This window comes from Dicentrarchus labrax, unplaced genomic scaffold, assembly GCF_905237075.1.
Source record: "Dicentrarchus labrax unplaced genomic scaffold, dlabrax2021, whole genome shotgun sequence".
NCBI classification, from domain to species: Eukaryota; Metazoa; Chordata; class Actinopteri; family Moronidae; genus Dicentrarchus; species Dicentrarchus labrax.
Genome location: NW_026136713.1, coordinates 10,145,048 through 10,164,746, shown reverse-complemented (window position 1 = coordinate 10,164,746; position 19,699 = coordinate 10,145,048). Strand labels below are relative to the sequence as shown.

Genomic DNA, 19,699 nt, shown 5'->3' with positions numbered 1-19,699 from the left:
TTGTTTTATTATCAATGCAAAAATAATATCTATAGCGGCAGTGACAGTGTGCAATGTAATCAGTAATCAGCATCAGTATAGTGACTGTCAATACGAGAATGTCTCATAGTCACACATCATTAAGAAGAGGAAATTATGTCTGTGGCCATCTTTGCCACCATATGTCATTTACAATTGCTGGAATTTGGTAGCTAAATATTTTAACAAGCACTGGATCGTTTCTATAGCAGCTGAGAGACATATTATTATGGTGTTCACAGCAGCCTGCCTTATGTATCTCAAGAACAGGATGACTGAAAACCTCCACAGAATGTTATTGGACTCAAATACAAAAACAGGTGTGGACACGACTTTTGGAAGGCTGCCTGAAGAATGTAGGTTGTTGCATTTAAAGCCAGTCAACTTCTTCTTCATTATCATGTGTGCTAAATTAGTTCAAGTGTTGTTTTGTTTATTGCTGTCAGATTCAACCACATTTTGAGATGGAGTTTAATTGTGAGAAAATAATGAGTTGTTTTTATATGATATGTATTTAGTCAGTTTCAACTGTAAAGTCACTTCGTTCCAATGAGATATCTCAAGTGCCATTATCCCAAACCTCCCGTGTAAGCTCTGATTTTACTGCTATGAAGATGTTTGGCTACAGTAAGTAGACCATCTTTTTAGTTGTGTTTTTGGAGCATATTGTTTACCTATTCTTTCGCCTGTATTTTGTGGCTTTTTAGGGCAGAGATTTGTTGGCTTTTTGTCCATTTTTGGATTAGGAAGAAAGATATTGCTGTGAGGTGTAGGCTGGGCCATTTTTCCTGCTCATCACAAAGTGGATAGTAAGATGAAATAACGGCAATAACTTACAGAAAATTGTCACACAATATTACTTAGGCTTGCAGTACAAAGCAGTGTAATCCTTAGTTCGTGTATAGTGGTGTAGGTAAGTGTCAAGACTGGTGTTTCCTGCACCGCAAACACTGACTTCTTTGGGGTTTTTGCATCGAGAGTTCTTTCTGTTGTTTTCAGTTCGTTGTACTAAGATAATGTAGTAATAGAAACTGTTGTCTGCCTTAATTGAAACACTTTTTCCGTATTCATCGACATAATGCATGCCTCCTCATTCTTTCAAGAACTTGAGTAATGACACATTTGTCACCACAAAATTGTAAGCTCATTGTAGACAATAGGCCAAGATTAATCCACATAGTCCTGTTTTCTACTGGGATGTAGTTAGAACTGGGTGACAACAGTATTTCTAGAGCATATAGGACATGGATTTAGTTAATATATCTTTCAGTTATTCTGTCTTTTCAGCTTTAAAACTCTTCATTACAATACATGACATTAAAACTATATGGCTATATCTTAATATAGGAATGCAGCCAATACAAAGAATCAGAACAAAATGTATCAGTTCCAATAATGTGATGGAATAAAACCAGGGCACTGAATGGGAAGGTACCTATCCTAATCCCACAGTAGACAAAGTGTTCAGTATACCAAACCTGTACAGTCTGGTGATAAATGGTAACAGTGATTTTAATATAACTTGTAAACCTGCAAAATAGATGTTTTCAGGTAGCAATTAGCCGGCTCACTGCAGTCATGCATGTGCTACACTACATTCATACTGGGAGCTATTTTTAAATAGAATACATATACAGAAATACATCTCAATGTCTCTGTGCCAGAATGTTAACTCAGTATGTAGCCAAATTCAAGCAATACAAAATAACTATTAAAAAGTCCAGGGCTTCACACCTTCCTGATGTGCCCATGGTGACAAAATGTTGGTTTTGGGTATTTTGCCAGACCACATATAGTGAATATGGACAGGAGCCTGGTCTACTTTTTGCATAACTGTCTATCTGATAACATTTTAGAGGATTATCTGATTATTATTATCTATTTAAAGCTCCTGTGCATGAAGGAAACTAGTGCTATTTTCTGTCTGACAAAGATTACTTTCCTCACTAGTTGTTATTTAATGCCTTGCACTCTTTTACAAGACTGGTTTTGGCATGTAGCTTTCTGAAAAAAAAAGCTCAGGCTTGAAAAGTCCAGGGTTTTGTCCAAGATGTGAATCAGTCTAGGATGTGCACCGAATTACCTGTTGTACAAGTGTCTAAGTTTGGAATTGTGGGTCACTGTAGTTCCAAATATTGTAAACTTTGAATAAATCTATCTTATGTTTTCTTAGAGGAATAGTGGACATGGTTATGTAGGCAAAAACAGTCCTAAGACGGTTCATTTTGCTTTTAAAAGGAAAGTGTTATTGTTGGAACTTAACCCACGGTGTCGCCATACACCAGCCTTAAATTGGTTTAATTCCTCTATCCTTGTGGGACCGACGTTCTTGTACGCCCATTACGGGGTCTAGACAGACACACTCACGCTGATTTGCTGTTTCTCAACGTGTTTTGTGGTTGAACTGTGAGTGTTGCGTCGATTATTTAACGTTCTTAGGACCTCAACGTTAATGACGGATCCCAAAATGATCGCGTTTGCGCCGCTCAGTTTCTATTCCCTGCTTCTTTTTTGCCCTGCGCCTAATGGAGACATGAGCTGTTCTTTTCCCGAGGAGATGAAACGAGGATCAGTTGCTGGAAGAGAGCTATGATCTCGGACTGGAGACGGGAGCTATTGCTAACCGAAGAGCCTGTATTGACACCGATGGGGACTGAGAAGCGTTAATGCGACATAAACCTAATTAACGGAGAACTGATTGTTGCAGACAGGATTGACCGAGAGGGGCTTTGTGGGAGAAAAGGCTTCGCGCATCCCAAAAACATGAGCTCCGGTGCTGGAGAATCCTCTCGAGCCCATCGGATTAGTCTCCACATTCTAAGATATATTAACGATAACGCCCTCAATTTAAGGAAGAATCGATTAATATAGAAATTAGGAGAGTCTGCAGACAGGGGAGCCTATTTTGTGATAGAGGAGGCGCAAGATGCGGATGTAGGACAAAATTCAGTTCAACAATACAGTCTGAAAAAAAAAGAATGAACATTTCATTTGGCTTCCAATGGAAACAATAGAGATTGTTCTTGATAAAGAGCTTGATCGTGAAAACAACAAGAGATCAATCTGCTGCCTTACAGCTTTAGATGGTGGCTCTCCCCAGAGATCAGGTAATGTAGTCATACGTCCATCAGTGCTGGATGCTCAATGATAACGCCCCAGTGTTTAGTCAGGGCCGTTTATAAAGCCAGTCTGCCTGGAAAACTCTCCAGGACACTGTGGTGGTCATAGAGAGTGCAACTGATGCAGATGAGGGAGTCACTGGAGATGTAACCTATGAATTTGGACATATTACTGATGATGTAAAGAAGATATTTTAGCATTGACCGTAAAGTGGGGGGAGATACGAATAATTGGCACAGTTGACTGCGAAACTACCACATCATTTGAAACAAGCGTTAAAGTAAAGAAGATGGATTAGGGACTTTCAATATATGCTAAAGCAATAATTTCATATCACTGACGTGAATGACAACGCTCCTAAAATCAATTTGAAATCACTAGACAAATCCCATACTGGAGGACACCCCACCTTGGTACAGAGGTGGGCATCGTGATTAATGTACAGGATAGAGACTCTGAGAATAACAGACAGGTCCGCTGCTTTATCCAGCAAAACGTCCCTTTTAAGTTGGTTCCTTCCATGTAAAACTATTATTCTCAGGTGACCACTGGTCAATCGGGACCGTGAACTAGTGTCTGATTACAACATTACAATCACTGCCACTGACGAGGGCTCTCCACCTCTGTCCTCCCTCTAAAACTGTTCAGTTATCTGTAGCAGAGCATCAACGACAACCCACCCCAGTTCTGAGGAACAGACCCACAGCGCATATGTGACTGAAAATAACAAACCTGGTCCAATTTTATGTTCCGTTACCGCTCGACACCCCGACTGGAGCAAAACGCAGTACAGTGATTTATTCTCTGTTAGCTGGTGAGGAGAACGGGCCCCGGTGTCCTCCCATTCGTCTGTTAACGGAGACACGGGGTGATCCACGCTGTGAGGTCGTTTGATTATGAGCAGTTCAGGAGTTTTAAAGTTCACGGGATGGCCAGAGACAACGGTTCTCCGCTCAGCAGTAACGTGACGGTCAGTGTCTTCGAGTATCTGATGTGAATGACAACTCTCCCTCAGATACTGTACCCCGCCCCGAGGGCAACTCGTTCATGACCGAGTTGGTCCCCAAAGCTGCACACGGAGGCTCCCTGGTGTCCAAAGTGATAGCGGTGGACGCGGACTCCGGACAGAACGCCCGGCTGTCCTATCATATAGTCAAATCAATTGATCCGGGACTTTTCACTATTAATCTCACAGCGGAGAGATCAGGACACAAAGGGGACATTTCTGAATCAGACAGCATGAAACAGAACCTTATTGTGTCAGTGAAAGATAACGGACAGCCCTCTCTGCCACCTGCTCCATGCTATTTACTTATTTCTGATAACTTGGCTGAGGTGCCAGAACTGAAGGAGTATTTCTCATGATGAGAAGAATTCCAAACTGACCCTCTTATCTGATCATCGCGCTGGTTTCTGTGTCCACCTTTTTTCTGACCTTCATCATCATCATTCTGGGTGTGAGATTTTGTCGCAGGAGAAAGTCCAGACTGTTGTTTGATGGAGCAGTTGCCATCCCCAGCGCTTATCTCCTCCTAATTACGTTGATGTTGACGGGGCCAGGAACTTTACGTAGCGCTATACAATTATGACGCATACCTGACAACAGGATCTAGAACCAGTGACTTTAAGTTCGTGACGATCTTACAATGACAACACACTGCCTGCTGACCAGACTCTGAGGAAAAGTCCAAGTGGACTCTTTGTAGAGCTGGGCTTTGGGGGACTGTAATAGTTCTCCTGAGGTAGGCACGTGTTTCATATCACCTTTTCCCAGTCTTGGCACAGTAGTGAATCAAATATTCTCTCTCTCACTCTCACACTCACTCACACACACACACACACACACGCTCACTTACTCATTGACTCACACTTTTTTTTTCTTTCTCTCATACCTTATCTCACACACACGCAGTCAAACCTTCATCTGTTCATATTGTTTCGCTGTCCTTTGGTGCTGGATCACTAATGTAGGCCGCCTGACCTCTTCTTTTGCAACACGTTCATTCCCAACGCCTCAAAAACTGCAGCTTGGTCAGTTGTCACGTTTCTAATCGTACTTGAGTTTAATTTATATTGATTAATTGGAAATCAAAGAAACATGTTGAATTAATTGCATAGCTGATAGCTGGATCATTTTTTACACTCACCTCGTCCGTAATCATTGGTTGTCGTGGTGTCATTTTGTGCCTCTTTTTCTCTATCTTGTTAAACTATTTCATTTTCTTAACATTTTATTTTAGTTTCCAAAATCAATTTGATTAAACAATGACTCACACTGCTCAAGATGTGACATCAGTCTGTTTTTAGTTTTAGATAGGTGTTGTTAGTTTCAGTTTTCTTAAATATCAATACACCCCCTGACACAGTGTAGTAGTGTAGCAGTGAGTTTTGAAAACTGTATCTTTTGTCCAATTCATCAGAATGTTTCTTTGTTCAAATTATTTTTACAGTTTATATGTGTTTGTCCTAACTTATTATTTTTCTAATTCTAGTCTTATCTTCTGTCAGTTTGCCAGGGCTGATTATTCATTTGTAGATGTGTTATTGGTGTTTGATTTGCATAAAGTATGTTTTATTGTTCATGTCAATGTTCATTTTTAAAGAATATTGTTCTTGTACCATTATCAAATACTCTGATCTTTACTTTTTCACTATTGTAATATATTATAACATTTGACAAACATCTAATGTCAGTGCTTAAATCAAATCATTGCTAAGTTTGTCCTAAAATTACCTGCTATATCCCTAATCAGCTGAAGCATAAAGGCTGCAGTGTGAGTAAGTTTCACTGATGACCTGCGGCAGATTGTATGTGTGCCATTTATATTAATTTTCTCTTCCTCTAAAGGTCTCTGGCAGGCAAATTTCTCTCTGTCTCTCCTCTTAAAACCAGACAAACATCAAACAAATAACAACTAAATTCTCATGCATCTAACTCTTATTCATATACCTGCATTACTGTGCCATTTGTCTCAGAAGGAACATTCAGGTTGAGCTTTGTGACTCTTTATTCTTGATGACTTCTTCTTGACCTACTGCTGCTTGTTTTGGATCTCAATTACACACTGGTATGGACTGTCTGCCACATCAATACAAGTAAATACATACATTGGCCTTACATTTATGGCCACAGTATTAATGTCACAATAATTTCCAGAAAACTGATTTCTATACCTTAAAAAGCTGAATGACTGAAACCCTAAATAGATAGTTGTCTAATGCTGGTTCTGTTGGTGCATGGCATGACCTGTAGGTCTTTACATTTGAATCCAGTCCACTAACCTTTATCAACTGGTGTGTTTGTTCAGACTTCCTTTTGTTTGAGTTCTAGCTGATTGCTCTCTGGTCAAGGCCACTGTGAATGTAAACTACAGATAATACAAATGCAGAATTAAAACAGTACAGACATTTTAATTTTAATTGCAGTCCAATGGACATTTCTGCAGTGTTTCCGCTCGGTTTAATGATACACTCTGAAGGAATGACCTGTTCAGTCTGCGTTTTCAATCCGTAGATCCAGGCTTGGCCTTGTGTTGTAGATGAAGTTGTAACTTGACTGAATATCAGGTAACCCAAATTGTTTTTCTATTACAGTGATTTTGGTGTCTACTTGATTTCTTGTGTTGTTAATACTCAATGACAAACTATATCCTGTATCTCTATTCTATCATGGTAGGAGGTAGTTTGTTTTGTTTTCCTCTTTTTCAGGAGGACAAAGGCTTGTTGAGTCCATCTTTAACTGTATGTTGCATGGTACATTATTGTAATCACCTTAAATCACCAAAATATTTGTAGTTCTGCAGTGTTTTACACGTTTGTATACTTAGTACAAGTGGTTTTTAAGGGTAGTGGCCTTTTTTCCTTAGGCAAGAAACAAAAATTTGTCACTATATTGATCAGATTAAAGTGTCCTGTGACAAAGGGTGATTCCCTCACTCTGTTCTTGCATTTAAGACATTTATTTATATATGACCATCAACTTATCATTTTGCCCCCTCAGTCCCTCTTGGTATTATGAGTTACTCTTGAATGAAAGAGCAGTGTGCGTGAATTCCCATTATTACAATATTATGAGCTTGTCTTTTATGTATTTGAATTATAATATGTAAATACGTGCAATGTTTTTCATATACAATATAAAAAGAATCAGAGCAAGTGGAGGCCAAAGCTGAATATATTTCCCTCCTTCTGGATTTCAATGAAAACCTATTAGCATTAGTATATTTAACAAACATGCATTCACTTCACAAAGGACATAAAACTACCTGCAGTATGTTCAGACTGAAACAAATAAAGAAAATTCAAAACAGAAATCCAAAAGTCATTGCAACTTGTTATACAGACAGAGCTCTGAGAGAGAATCTACTCTAATGACATAGTTAATATGGTGCGTAGATTACTCCAAACTTGAAGAAGAAACATGATGGACACATGATATATTTTCAGTAGCTTTTAGTTAAGTTTCCCACACACTTTCATCAATATAGGATATAATCAGACCATATCAACAGGACAACAGTAGAAGTAAGAAATCTAACAGTTCAAAAAGGTGCTGGTCTTGGCATTACAAGTAGCTCAACATTTTATGCCCAATATATCCAGAACTCATGCAGAACACCAAGTTAGCATTACATCCTGAAGGGGGACAAAATAAACACAGATACTGGGATCACTGCATCAGGTTACCTCAGATGGTCACAGGAAATACCTGCCTGCGACCATTATTTACCTAGATTAAGTGTATGCAGTAATGTTATGGTGAACATGAGGCCAAGTAACTGACTAATCACTGTGTGAAGAAATACAGCACAGAACCAAGACTGCATTCTCACAGTAACACAACACATGATTAAAAACAAAACATTATTGATTTTATTGATGCATATTGCTTATACATCATAGTAGTTGCAGTGACATTTTTATATGCATAACAGTAGTTTTAGGCAGCGCAGGTTACAGTCAATTTGAAGTTGTTCCTTTTTTTATTTTTTAACAGCGTCTTTTGTTTAATCTAACTCACGGTGGCGCTATACACCAACCTTAAGATGTTTGAATTCCTCTATCCTCTGGTGTGGACACATATTATTGTGCTCTTGTGTCTTGATAGGGACACTACCCCCGGAATCGCAGCTGATATTCGTGCTATGTGTTTGAACTGTCTTTGTTCGCTTCATTCTTCAACCGGTTAGAAACTCATCGTTGATGATGGATTCGAAAAAATAATCCTGTTTCAAACATGCGGGTTTTATTTCCTGCTTCTTTTTTTGCATGGCGCGTATGGAGACATGAGCTATTCTTTTCCTGAAGAGTTGAAACGAGGATCAGTTATTGGAAATATTGCCAAGGATCTCGGGCTGAAGACGGGTGCGCTGTCCAACCGAAGAGCCCGTATTGACACCGATGGGACTGAGAAGCGTTACTGTGACATAAACCTGAATAACGGAGAATTGATTGTTGCAGACAGGATTGACCGAGAGGGGCTTTGTGGAGAAAAGGCTTCGTGCATCCTACAACATGAGCTCGTGCTGGAGAATCCTCTCGAGCTCCATCGGATTAGTCTCCACATTCAAGATATTAATGATAACGCCCTCAATTTAACGAAGAATCGATTAATATAGAAATTCAAGAGTCTGCAGTCAGGGGAGCTCGTTTTGTGATAGAGGAGGCGCACGATGCGGATGTAGGACAAAATTCAGTTCAACAATACAGCCTGAAAAAGAATGAACATTTCATTTTGGCTTCTAATGGAAACACAATAGAGCTTGTTCTTGATAAAGAGCTTGATCGTGAAAAACAACAGGAGATCAATTTGCTCCTTACAGCTTTAGATGGTGGCTCTCCTCAGAGATCAGGTACTGTAGTCATACACGTCACTGTGCTGGATGCTAATGATAACGCCCCAGTGTTTAGTCAGGCAGTTTATAAAGCCAGTCTGCCTGAAAACTCTCCTTTAGACACTGTGGTGGTCACAGTGAGTGCAACTGATGTAGACGAGGGAGTCAATGGAGATGTGACATATGACTTCGGACATGTTTCAGAGGATGTGAAGAAGATATTTAGCATTGACCGTAAAGTGGGGGCGATACGAATAATAGGCACAGTTGACTATGAAACTACCACATCATTTGAAATACGCGTTAAAGCAAAAGATGGATTAGGACTGTCATCATATGCTAAAGCAATAATTTCTATCACTGACGTGAATGACAACGCTCCTGTAGTCGATTTGAAATCACTGACAAATCCCATTCCAGAGGACACCCCACCTGGTACAGAGGTGGGCATCATTAATGTACAGGATAGAGACTCTGAGAATAACAGACAGGTCCGCTGCTCCATTCAACAAAACTTCCCTTTTAAGTTGGTTCCTTCTATTAAAAACTATTATTCTCTGGTGACCACAGGACAACTGGACCGTGAACTAGTGTCTGATTACAACATTACAATCACTGCCACTGACGAGGGCTCTCCACCTCTGTCCTCCTCTAAAACTGTTCAGTTATCTGTAGCAGACATCAACGACAACCCACCTGTGTTTGAGGAAGAGTCCTACAGCGCATATGTGACTGAAAATAACAAACCTGGCTCCACTTTATGTTCCGTTACTGCTCGAGACCCCGACTGGAGACAAAACGGTACAGTGATTTATTCTCTGTTAGCTGGTGAGGTGAACAGTGCCCCGGTGTCCTCCTATCTGTCTGTTAACGGAGACACGGGGGTGATCCACGCTGTGAGGTCGTTTGATTATGAACAGTTCAGGAGTTTTAAAGTCCACGTGATGGCCAGAGACAACGGTTCTCCTCCGCTCAGCAGCAACGTGACCGTCAGTGTCTTTATATCTGATGTGAATGACAACTCTCCTCAGATACTGTACCCCGCCCCGGAGGGCAACTCGTTCATGACCGAGCTGGTCCCCAAAGCTGCACACGGAGGGTTCTCTGGTGTCCAAAGTGATAGCGGTGGACGCGGACTCCGGACAGAACGCCTGGCTGTCCTATCATATAGTCAAATCCACTGATCCGGGACTTTTCACTATTGGTCTCCACAGCGGAGAGATCAGGACACAGCGGGACATTTCTGAATCAGACAGCATGAAACAGAACCTTATTGTGTCAGTGAAAGATAACGGACAGCCCTCTCTCTCTGCCACTTGCTCCATGTATTTACTTATTTCTGATAACTGGGCTGAGGTGCCAGAACTGAAGGATATTTCTTATGATGAGAAGAATTCCAAACTGACCTCTTATCTGATCATCGCGCTGGTGTCTGTGTCCACCCTTTTTCTGACCTTCATCATCATCATCCTGGGTGTGAGGTTTTGTCGCAGGAGAAAGCCCAGACTGTTGTTTGATGGAGCAGTTGCCATCCCTAGTGCGTATCTCCCTCCTAATTATGCAGATGTTGACGGCACAGGAACTTTACGTAGCGCTTACAATTATGACGCATACCTGACAACAGGATCTAGAACCAGTGACTTTAAGTTCGTAACATCTTACAATGACAACACACTGCCTGCTGACCAGACTCTGAGGAAAAGTCCAAGTGACTTTGTAGATGCTTTTGGGGACTGTAATGGTTCTCCTGAGGTAGGCACGTGTTTTGTATCACTTTTCCCAGATTCACATTAGTGAATCACATATTCTCTCTCTCTGTCACGGACACACACACACACACACACACACACACAGACACATGCAGTTAGGGTTCATATGAGTGTCATTTGATGAGTCTGTTGTCGAAAATATAAAACACACATTCTCTCTCTCTGCTCTCTCTCTCTCTCTCTCTCTCTCTCTCTCTCTCTCTCTCTCTCTCTCTCTCTCTCTCTCTCACACACACACACACACAGACACACAGACACACACACACACACACACACACACACACACACACACACACACACACAAAGGCTTTCCCTATTTGTTCATATGAAGCCTCTTTGATGTGCCTGTTGTAACTAATGTATCTGTCCTTGGTGCTGATCACTGATTTGGGCACTATGGCCTCTGTTTTCTATCCTGGTGTCTGTTTCTGGTCTCACTGAGTTTTATTACTTTAATTTCATCATTTACTCATGTTGAAATCAAAAGAAAAATTTTGTATCTCATATTTTATTGTGTTTGATTTTTTTATTTCATTAAAACCTTTTCAATGTCATTTGTAGATAGAGGAACGCAGACATTTATGTTTTGTCACTTATGCCTATGAAAAGGACAGATTGAGATACAGTAAACTTTTGTCTATGATACAGGTGAGGTGACTGCCAACAAATGTTACATTGGCACTGAACATTAGTACTGGATGCAAATTGCCAATGTACATTAATCGCTAAGTTTTTAACTGGCCAATAAAAAATCTGTTTCCTAAACTTTGAGTTTTTGGCTTGAGAGTAAACACACCTGCACATAGACAACTCAGCATCTTTATATGTACAACATAAATTACTAATTCTAATGCTTATTTTAGTGTCAAATTTGATCAACTTTACAAAGCTTAGAAGTGCTGCAGCTTCTTCAGACATCCACTCTCTGCTCCATAAAATGTTATGATCAATGATTAATACATTACTCATCATTCAGTGTTTGTTTTATGTGCATGTTGATTGAAAAGTATATCTACAGTATACAGCCAGACCTGCCAATCATAATGAGGGGAACTTATGTACTAGTTATTGTACAATTTATATCAGTGAGGTGATTTTGTGGGCGGTGTGTTTGCCACAGACTTTGCATGGCGGATTTGATTGTGAGTGTGATGGTGTGTGGAAAGAAGCTGTTTTTGTGTTGGTTGTTTGGGTATAGAGTGCTCTGTACCACAGACCACAGGGAAGAAGTTGAATCAAGTGCAATGACTTCCCTGGTGTACAAATTCTGGACTTTTGTTCACCAGACTGGGATTAATATGCAGGGAGCAAACTCAGTATGGTTCTTTAGAAGTGGATCAGCAGTAACGTCCTTGTTTATAATGTAGACTACACTGTCAACATAGTTCAACTCATGTTGAGGAAACTGTTTGTGGAAACCGATTGCCTTAAACCGTTTAAGTTACTCAAATATATGAAAGATGTGTGATTTGAGTAGTGAGTATTTATTGTTTAGGTAACTCAGGTAAATTAAGGTAGTTGAAGTTAGACTAAACTACATGCAGCATTTCTCCAAACTGATATAAAATGTGTTCAGAATTTATCTGAATAAAGTAACTTAAATCCAAAGCAAATTATTACATGGCCTGTCTAAACAGCTAACATACAATAAAAACTATGTATTATTAATGAATTATACAAATATTAGCCAATTATTTTTTTTTATGTGACTAACATCAAATCTTTCACTTTGGGGGGTCATTAGAATTTATTTTGATCCATACTTGAGCTTATGATGATTAATAAACTGAAGCAAAACAATTTAAATCCTAATTTATAGATTATGTGGCTGAGAGATTGTAGATCCCAAACACCTGAAGGTTTCCATGGCCAACATATAGTGTTGTAGTGATCAGCCCCTATGCAGTGTAATACAGTGCAGAGCACCACAAACTTAAGTTAACTGAAAAGTTAAATCGTTGTGTCACAGGGATTTATCAACACATCCCTGAGAATATCAACAAAAATTAAGCACTGCAACATTTGCAGAGGTGCTATCCACAGCAAAAACATTGTATAGGATTGCATTACATTGTATAGGTGTTGATTTTATTCTGTCCATTCCCTGTTTCTTCAAACACAAATGTTCAAATATTAAGGGCATAATTTACTATAATATGAATTTATCACAGTCTGATTTTTGGCTGATCTTATCTTGGTCACAGTGAAAAATTATATGAAAAAATCTGCAAATGTAATGCATGTTTCTTAAAGCATATACTGTTGTAATTATCATCCCAGTCTCTTGGTGACGCTCTTTTATAATGTCTGACTCATGGATGCTATGTCGTGTCTCACTCTATCTGTGCCAGTGGAACTAGAGCATTGGGTTGGAGCCGAGGGCTGTGTAGGCATGCTCATGTTTGGTTGTATATGAGGGAGAGGGAGGAGAGAGACTGTGTGTTTCTCTCTCTCTCTCTCTCTCTCTCTCTCTCTCTCTCTCTCTGTGTGTGTGTGTGTGTGTGTGTGTGTGTGTGTGTGTGTGTGTGAGAGAGAGAGAGAGAGAGAGAGACAGAGAGAGAGAGAGACATACAGAGTGAGAGAGACATACAGAGTGAGAGAGAGAGAAAGAGAGAGGAGTTGTGAAATGGGCACAGAGAGAGAGGAATCCAAGCGGACAGCTTCCCTAATAGAGCATGAGTAACTCAGCTAGAGAAGCAGGGAACCGTTGGATTACAGCTGCATTTTCAGTTGCTATTTTTATGTTTAGGATTTAACTATAACGTTGGCAGTGCATCTGTCTCTGAAGGCACCTTCAATAATGGAAAAGAGAAGTAACTTCAAATGGTGGCTGCATTTTTATGGTTTTGCCTCCTTTTTGTGTTTCGTTTGGAGAAGTCCGTTATATCCTTCGAGAAGAGATGCAACGGGGGTCGGTTATCGGGAATGTTGCGCGGGATCTGGGGCTGGGAGTGACGGAGCTTGATGCTCGTCGAGCCCGTGTTGTTGCAGAAGGAACTAGCCAGCTGTGTGAACTGGACACTGCGTCAGGCAATCTTTTGATCAGCCAACGGATAGACCGAGAGGAGCTCTGCGCGCAAGCCAGTGTCTGCACCCTACAGTATCAGCTCCTACTTGAAGATCCCCTTCAAGCATACAGCTTAGTTTTAGATGTTGCAGATATAAATGACAACAGTCCAGTGTTTGCTGCAGGGGAAATACAACTAGATTTAGTCGAATCCACAGTTCTGGGGAGACGCTTTCCCTTGGAGAGCGCGCATGACCCAGATCTGGGAACCAACTCGGTCCGTGAATATAAACTGAGCCCCAATGATCACTTTGCACTGGAAATGAGCACCCAAATAAACGGCAATGCTTATCTGGAACTAGTTCTGAAAAAACCCTTGGACCGGGAGGCAAAAGCTGAACATGTACTGAAAATCAATGGAATTGACGGGGGAAATCCAGTCAGATCAGGAACTGCTTCTATCCACGTCCGTGTTTTGGACGCCAATGATAATGTCCCAGTTTTTAGCCAGCGAGTTTACAAAGCTTCTGTGCCAGAGAACTCGGCCATAGGGACTGCCATAGCAACGCTGAATGCCACGGACTTAGACGAAGGTGTTTATGGAGACATTACATACTCTTTCAGTCACCTGTCAGACAAGATGGGGGGAGTTATTGAAATTAACCCCCTGAGTGGAGAAGTTCGGGTGGCGGGTCTTATTGACTATGAAGAGGCTAGTACGCACGAGCTGGATGTTCAGGCTAAAGATGGTGGTGGTCAGGCCTCTCACTGCAAGCTTATAGTTGACATCATCGACGTAAACGACAATAAACCTGTCATAGAGATAAAGTCAGCCTCTCCTAACGTGGCCGAAGACTCCAAACCAGGAACTATGGTTGCTCTGATGAATGTTTATGACCTGGACACTGGGAGTAGTGGGCGCGTCACCTGTACAATCTCAGACAATGTTCCGTTTAAATTTGTATCAGAGGTCAAAAACTATTACATGTTGGTGACTGACGGGATACTAGACCGAGAATTTCAACCAGAGTATAACATCACAATTACTGCCACTGATGCGGGTTCTCCCTCACTCTCTAGTGTAAAGGTTTTAACAATAATGGTTAATGATATAAATGATAACCCTCCGACTTTTAAGCAGAGCAAGTACGATGCCAACATCTTGGAAAACCAACCTGTTGGCACGTTTGTGATGAAAGTGAACGCAGAGGACATTGATGACGGGTCTAACTCTAAAATACTGTACCAAATATCAAGGGACACAAACTCAGAAGTGTCCTCCTTCCTTACCATAAACTCAGAAACGGGGGAGCTCTTCACATCACGCCTGTTTGATTACGAACAGTTAGTCCACTTCCAGATTAAGGTGACAGCTCGAGATGGAGGCGACCCTCCACTCTCCACCACCTGCACTGTAAACGTTTTTATTAAGGACCAAAATGACAATACACCTGTCGTCCTATATCCTGTCCAAACCACAGGGTTCATTGCTGAAGATATGGTGCCAGTTGAAGCACCTAGAGGTTACCTGGTTACTAAGGTGGTAGCTGTGGACGCCGACTCTGGGCATAACGCCTGGCTTTCCTACAGAATAATCACAGCAACGCGGCCTAACCTGTTTATTGTCGGTCTGCATACAGGAGAAATCAGGACTGTGCGAGCATTCATGGAGGACGATGAACCGAAACAAACTGTTACAGTTTTAGTAACAGATAACGGGCCCGAGTCTCTCTCCGCCACTGTTACAGTCAGTATAGCAATTGGAGACGGGCTGCCTGTTTTAAACGAACTCTTTGAGTTTGCTGACGAATCACAGGACAACGATAACTTAACGCTCTATTTGATTATCGCTCTGGCTGGCGTTTCCATTCTTTTCATCCTTTTAGTCAGTGGAGTGTTTTATTTTAAGCTCTGCCGGCGTGATTATGTTTACCGTTCAACCGCCGCTAGTCTCCCCGTTTTCCCCACGGCCTACTGCACCCCTAGTTTTACAGATATAAGCCGTTGTGGGACGCTGCTGAAAGATGAGCGGTACGATTCATTCTTAACCACTGGGTCGTGGAGAGGCGATTTTCGCTTCAGCTCAAACACAGACACTGACACACTAAAGAAAAGAAGCGCAGCTTATCAAAAAAGCACCCTAAGGCGCGCTAGTACAGATAGAGCTACTCTGAAGGTAAGGGTAGGCGCACCGTATATCTGGTCAAATGAAAATCTGCCATAATATAGTGTAAACACATGTTGTAAAATAATCCCCGTGCAGTGAATTTATTTGGACCCTCTGACTTTCAAATATTTCATAATTACATTCGTTTTTGTCCTGGTTGTATAGAATTACTGGAAAAATACATATTGTGACAATGTATATTTAAAAAGTCAACATTTTTCTACAGGAGTACTTGTGCATGTCAATCAATGTTTTGTAATGTTCTCTTTGCATATAACCTAAACCTCATCCCCTCCACGACCCCAGCTTGAACATACAGACAATCTTATCTATCTTCGGGAATATGTTTCCTTTGTGAGAGGGATATAAATACATTTAATATGGTTAATGTGTCTCATTTCCTTCATTTGAAATGCATGGTGGACTTTTCTGGCTACTCTCACTGTATCTTCTGACAGTAACGCAGTTGAGGAAATGTAGTCCTAGCTATTTATCTTTTGTTGGCCTTGGTCGTGGCATATTTGTTTTTGCCTCTGTTTATGTATTTGTGTATAACAGCCTTCATACTTTTAATTATTGTCCATTTTTTAGTGGAGTACACTGCAGCCAAGTTTTGATAATGCTACTTTATGATCTCAAAAAATAACACGATTTGTGGTGTGATAGAGACATAATAAGAGCTTTGCACTGCTATTAATTGAACAGTATGTAAACAGACTACGACTGTATACAGATGAAAAATAAACTTGATGTTAAATAAAACTAAACATCCTCTCTTCTTACATCTCTGCTCTGGCCCTCAAATGTGTACGATTCAATGATACAAAGTACTTACACTGATCAGCCATAACATTATGAGCACTGACTGGTGAACACTGATTATCTGGTTATCATGGCACCTGACAGTGGGTGGGATATATTAGGCAGCAAGTTAACATTTTGTTGATGTGTTAGAAGCAGAAAAAATGGGCAGCGTGAGGATTTGAGCAACTTTGACAAGGGCCAAATTGTTATGATTAGATGACTTGGTCAAAGTGTCTCCAAAACTGCAGCTCTAGTGGGGTGTTCCTGGTCTGCAGTGGTCAGTACCTATCAAAAGTGGTCCAAGGAAGAAAAAGCGGTGAACTGGAGACAAAAAAAATGGGAGTTAAGGCTCCCTTATTTACGTAGGGAGAAAGGACGGCCCCATGTGGTCTGATCCAACAGACAAGGGCCAAATTGTTATGATTAGATGACTTGGTCAAAAGTGTCTCCAAAACTGCAGCTCTAGTGGGGTGTTCCTGGTCTGCAGTGGTCAGTGCCCTATCAAAAGTGGGTACAAAAATCCAAGGAAGAAAAAGCGGTGAACTGGAGACAAAGTCATGGGCAGTCAAGGCTCACTGATGTACGGGGGGGGGGGAGACCGGCCCCTGGGGGCCTGATCCAACAGACAAGCTACTGTAGCTCAAACTGCTGAAAAGGTTAATTCTGGTTCTCATAGAAAGGTGTCAGAACACACAGTGCGTCACAGTTTGTTGTGTATGAGGCTGCATAACATTATGACCACCAGGGTGCCCAGGTGGTCATAATGGAGGATGATTCCTTTTAAAAAGCTCAGCTATTGTATAAAATCAGCTGGGCCTCTCTTTCTTTCTTTCTTTCTTTCTTTCTTTCTCATATATAATATTGTTTTTTGAAATTAGCAGTGGAATTAAAGCAGCATCAAGACACAAATGCTCAGGACATACAACAGTAAAAAAAAAGAGAGATAATGATATAAACAACAGAAAACAAAATAATGTTATATCTATAAAAGTATCGTAGTTTGAAACTGCACTCAGGTCAGTGGTTAGAGTATTATATAACAATTAAATGATGATTTGTGTGTGTGTGTGTGTGTGTGTGTGTGTGTGTGTGTGTGTTGTGTGTGTTTGTGTGTGTGTGTGTGCTTGCTTTCCTGCCTGCCTTCTACTGACTATGTCATGGTAGTGAAGCAGAGAGGTTTTGGCAGCAAAAGAATTCCGATGTGAATTCATGTGTGTTCCTGTTCGTGTTATAGCTGCAGGCTCATTTGTGCTCCTAATTTCCGCCATGGAAAGAGAGAGAGAAAAAACAAGCAGTGTTTAATGTTTTATTATTTTCTGGGTCACAAGAGCAGTTTTTAAGCAGTGTGGTTGACAACATTGGAGAATCATAGAAAAGTATGTAAATTTAACAGCATGACTGATTTTAATTGCAAGCATCAGAGAGTTTTCAGTGTTTTTAAATATTGAGGGTAGCTTAGTTTTGTTTTATGGGAATGTCTTGTGCAGAGCAGGCTATTAAATGTTGGGAAACATGATGTGTTTAATTATAGGAGTGGGATAGCAACACCTTTGAGCTACACTTTGTGTGTATTTGGTTATAAGACAGAGACAGTATATTTCATAAGGCATTTCTGTAGACATACATTTCTTTTTCTTGACACTTTTTAAAAAATGATTTGTTGTCAGGGTTAATAATTCATCATTGTTCTAAATAATAACATCAAAGGTGGTTAAAAAATATAGGAAGCATAGTGACATATAAGTTAAGTGTTCGGAAACAGACGTATTCAGCATTAGGTTAAATTAGAGGAGAGATGTGTCTTCCTATGGCAACAATCCTACCTACCTTCTGAAGACTCAATTAAAAGAGGAACACACGGCACGCAATTTTATTATCAGTGTTCTGCAGTGAGCTGGAAATGGAGCAGAACAAAGCTAAGCAGGTTTAAGCTTTAGCTTGGTTGACAATATCTTGTTTTTATTTCCCCAAAAATAGCTAAATGAATTAGGAAACATACTGGTTTCAGCAACTGATGAACTTGGAGTAGCCCTTACTTCTTTGGGCTGATTACACAACAAGACATATCACAGTGTCTGATATTTCACTGGATCAAACCATTATATTATACATTATTTCACTGTGGATATACAAATGAATGTAAAATAATGTGACAAGAGATGATCCATTTCTGTTTATCAGGATTCATACTAACAGTTTTCCTTTTTCTCCCTTTCTTTCATGGTGCACTCTTCGAATGAAACTTCCATTTTGATGCAGCAGGTAAGATAATTATCAGTTTTCTTTCTCCTTGAATCTCACACAGTACACGTATATAGACCTACCATGCATACGTATGCATGTTAGTATTACATCAACACCATACCCAACTCCCACAATCAATATGGAACACAGCTGACCCTGAATGAGTTTCTATCATCCATCTCTTTCTTTTGCTTTCGCTCTTTTCTTCTGTATCTCTTTTCCAACATACACAAACTGTATTGAAACAAACAGACAAACCTAACATTATGAATGTTTGTAAGGCACATATCTTCTCCGATATTGCTTTAAAAGTAATTTTCATGCAAGGCTGAAATGGTTGCTATTAGTCTTGTAATGCAGGCAGCTGTATTGCTCTTATTTGTGTGTGTCATGTGCTTACACCCTAGGCTTTAAACTACATTAATATTAATAATCTGGCTGCTTCTGCGCAGCCACTGCCTGAATAATGCACAATCATGATGTGCAGAATGTTATGCTCTGCAGCAGTATATGCTAATATTATGTGTGAACATGGGGACGATGCATGGCACTACTGTGACCCATTTAAGTGTAGGCATCCCTACCTGTGCAGAAATCAAGTTTTAGCTGCATGGATAAGAAACGGTGTGAAATGTGTCAGTATTTGTTCGTGCTTGTGGATGAGTGTTGCAGTAGTTTCATATTAGATGTTTAATTCCACTGCTCAAATGTAGGTCACTGGACTTATCAGTCAGAT

At 40.4% G+C, this 19,699-nt stretch overlaps 2 protein-coding genes and 1 pseudogene across 2 annotated transcripts in view; all 3 read left to right on the top strand.

Moving 5' to 3' along the window:
* The window catches only part of LOC127375111 (putative protocadherin beta-18), a 5,598-nt gene extending 2,863 nt beyond the window's left edge, over nt 1-2,735 (top strand). Inside the window, exon 2 of the mRNA XM_051420948.1 lies at nt 2,726-2,735. Within this exon, the coding sequence (XP_051276908.1) occupies nt 2,726-2,735 (10 nt within the window). The remainder of the gene's footprint in view (nt 1-2,725) is intronic.
* A 1,331-nt stretch (nt 2,736-4,066) lies between these two features.
* Nucleotides 4,067-13,101, top strand: LOC127375110 (protocadherin beta-16-like). The gene is given in 6 exon segments (XM_051420946.1): nt 4,067-4,097; nt 4,154-4,290; nt 8,328-8,721; nt 8,724-10,075; nt 10,077-10,724; nt 13,093-13,101. Coding segments are annotated over 6 exon segments (2,571 nt in total).
* LOC127374250 (protocadherin gamma-A2-like) lies at nt 12,990-16,671 on the top strand (annotated as a pseudogene).
* The last annotated feature ends 3,028 nt before the right edge of the window (nt 16,672-19,699 follow it).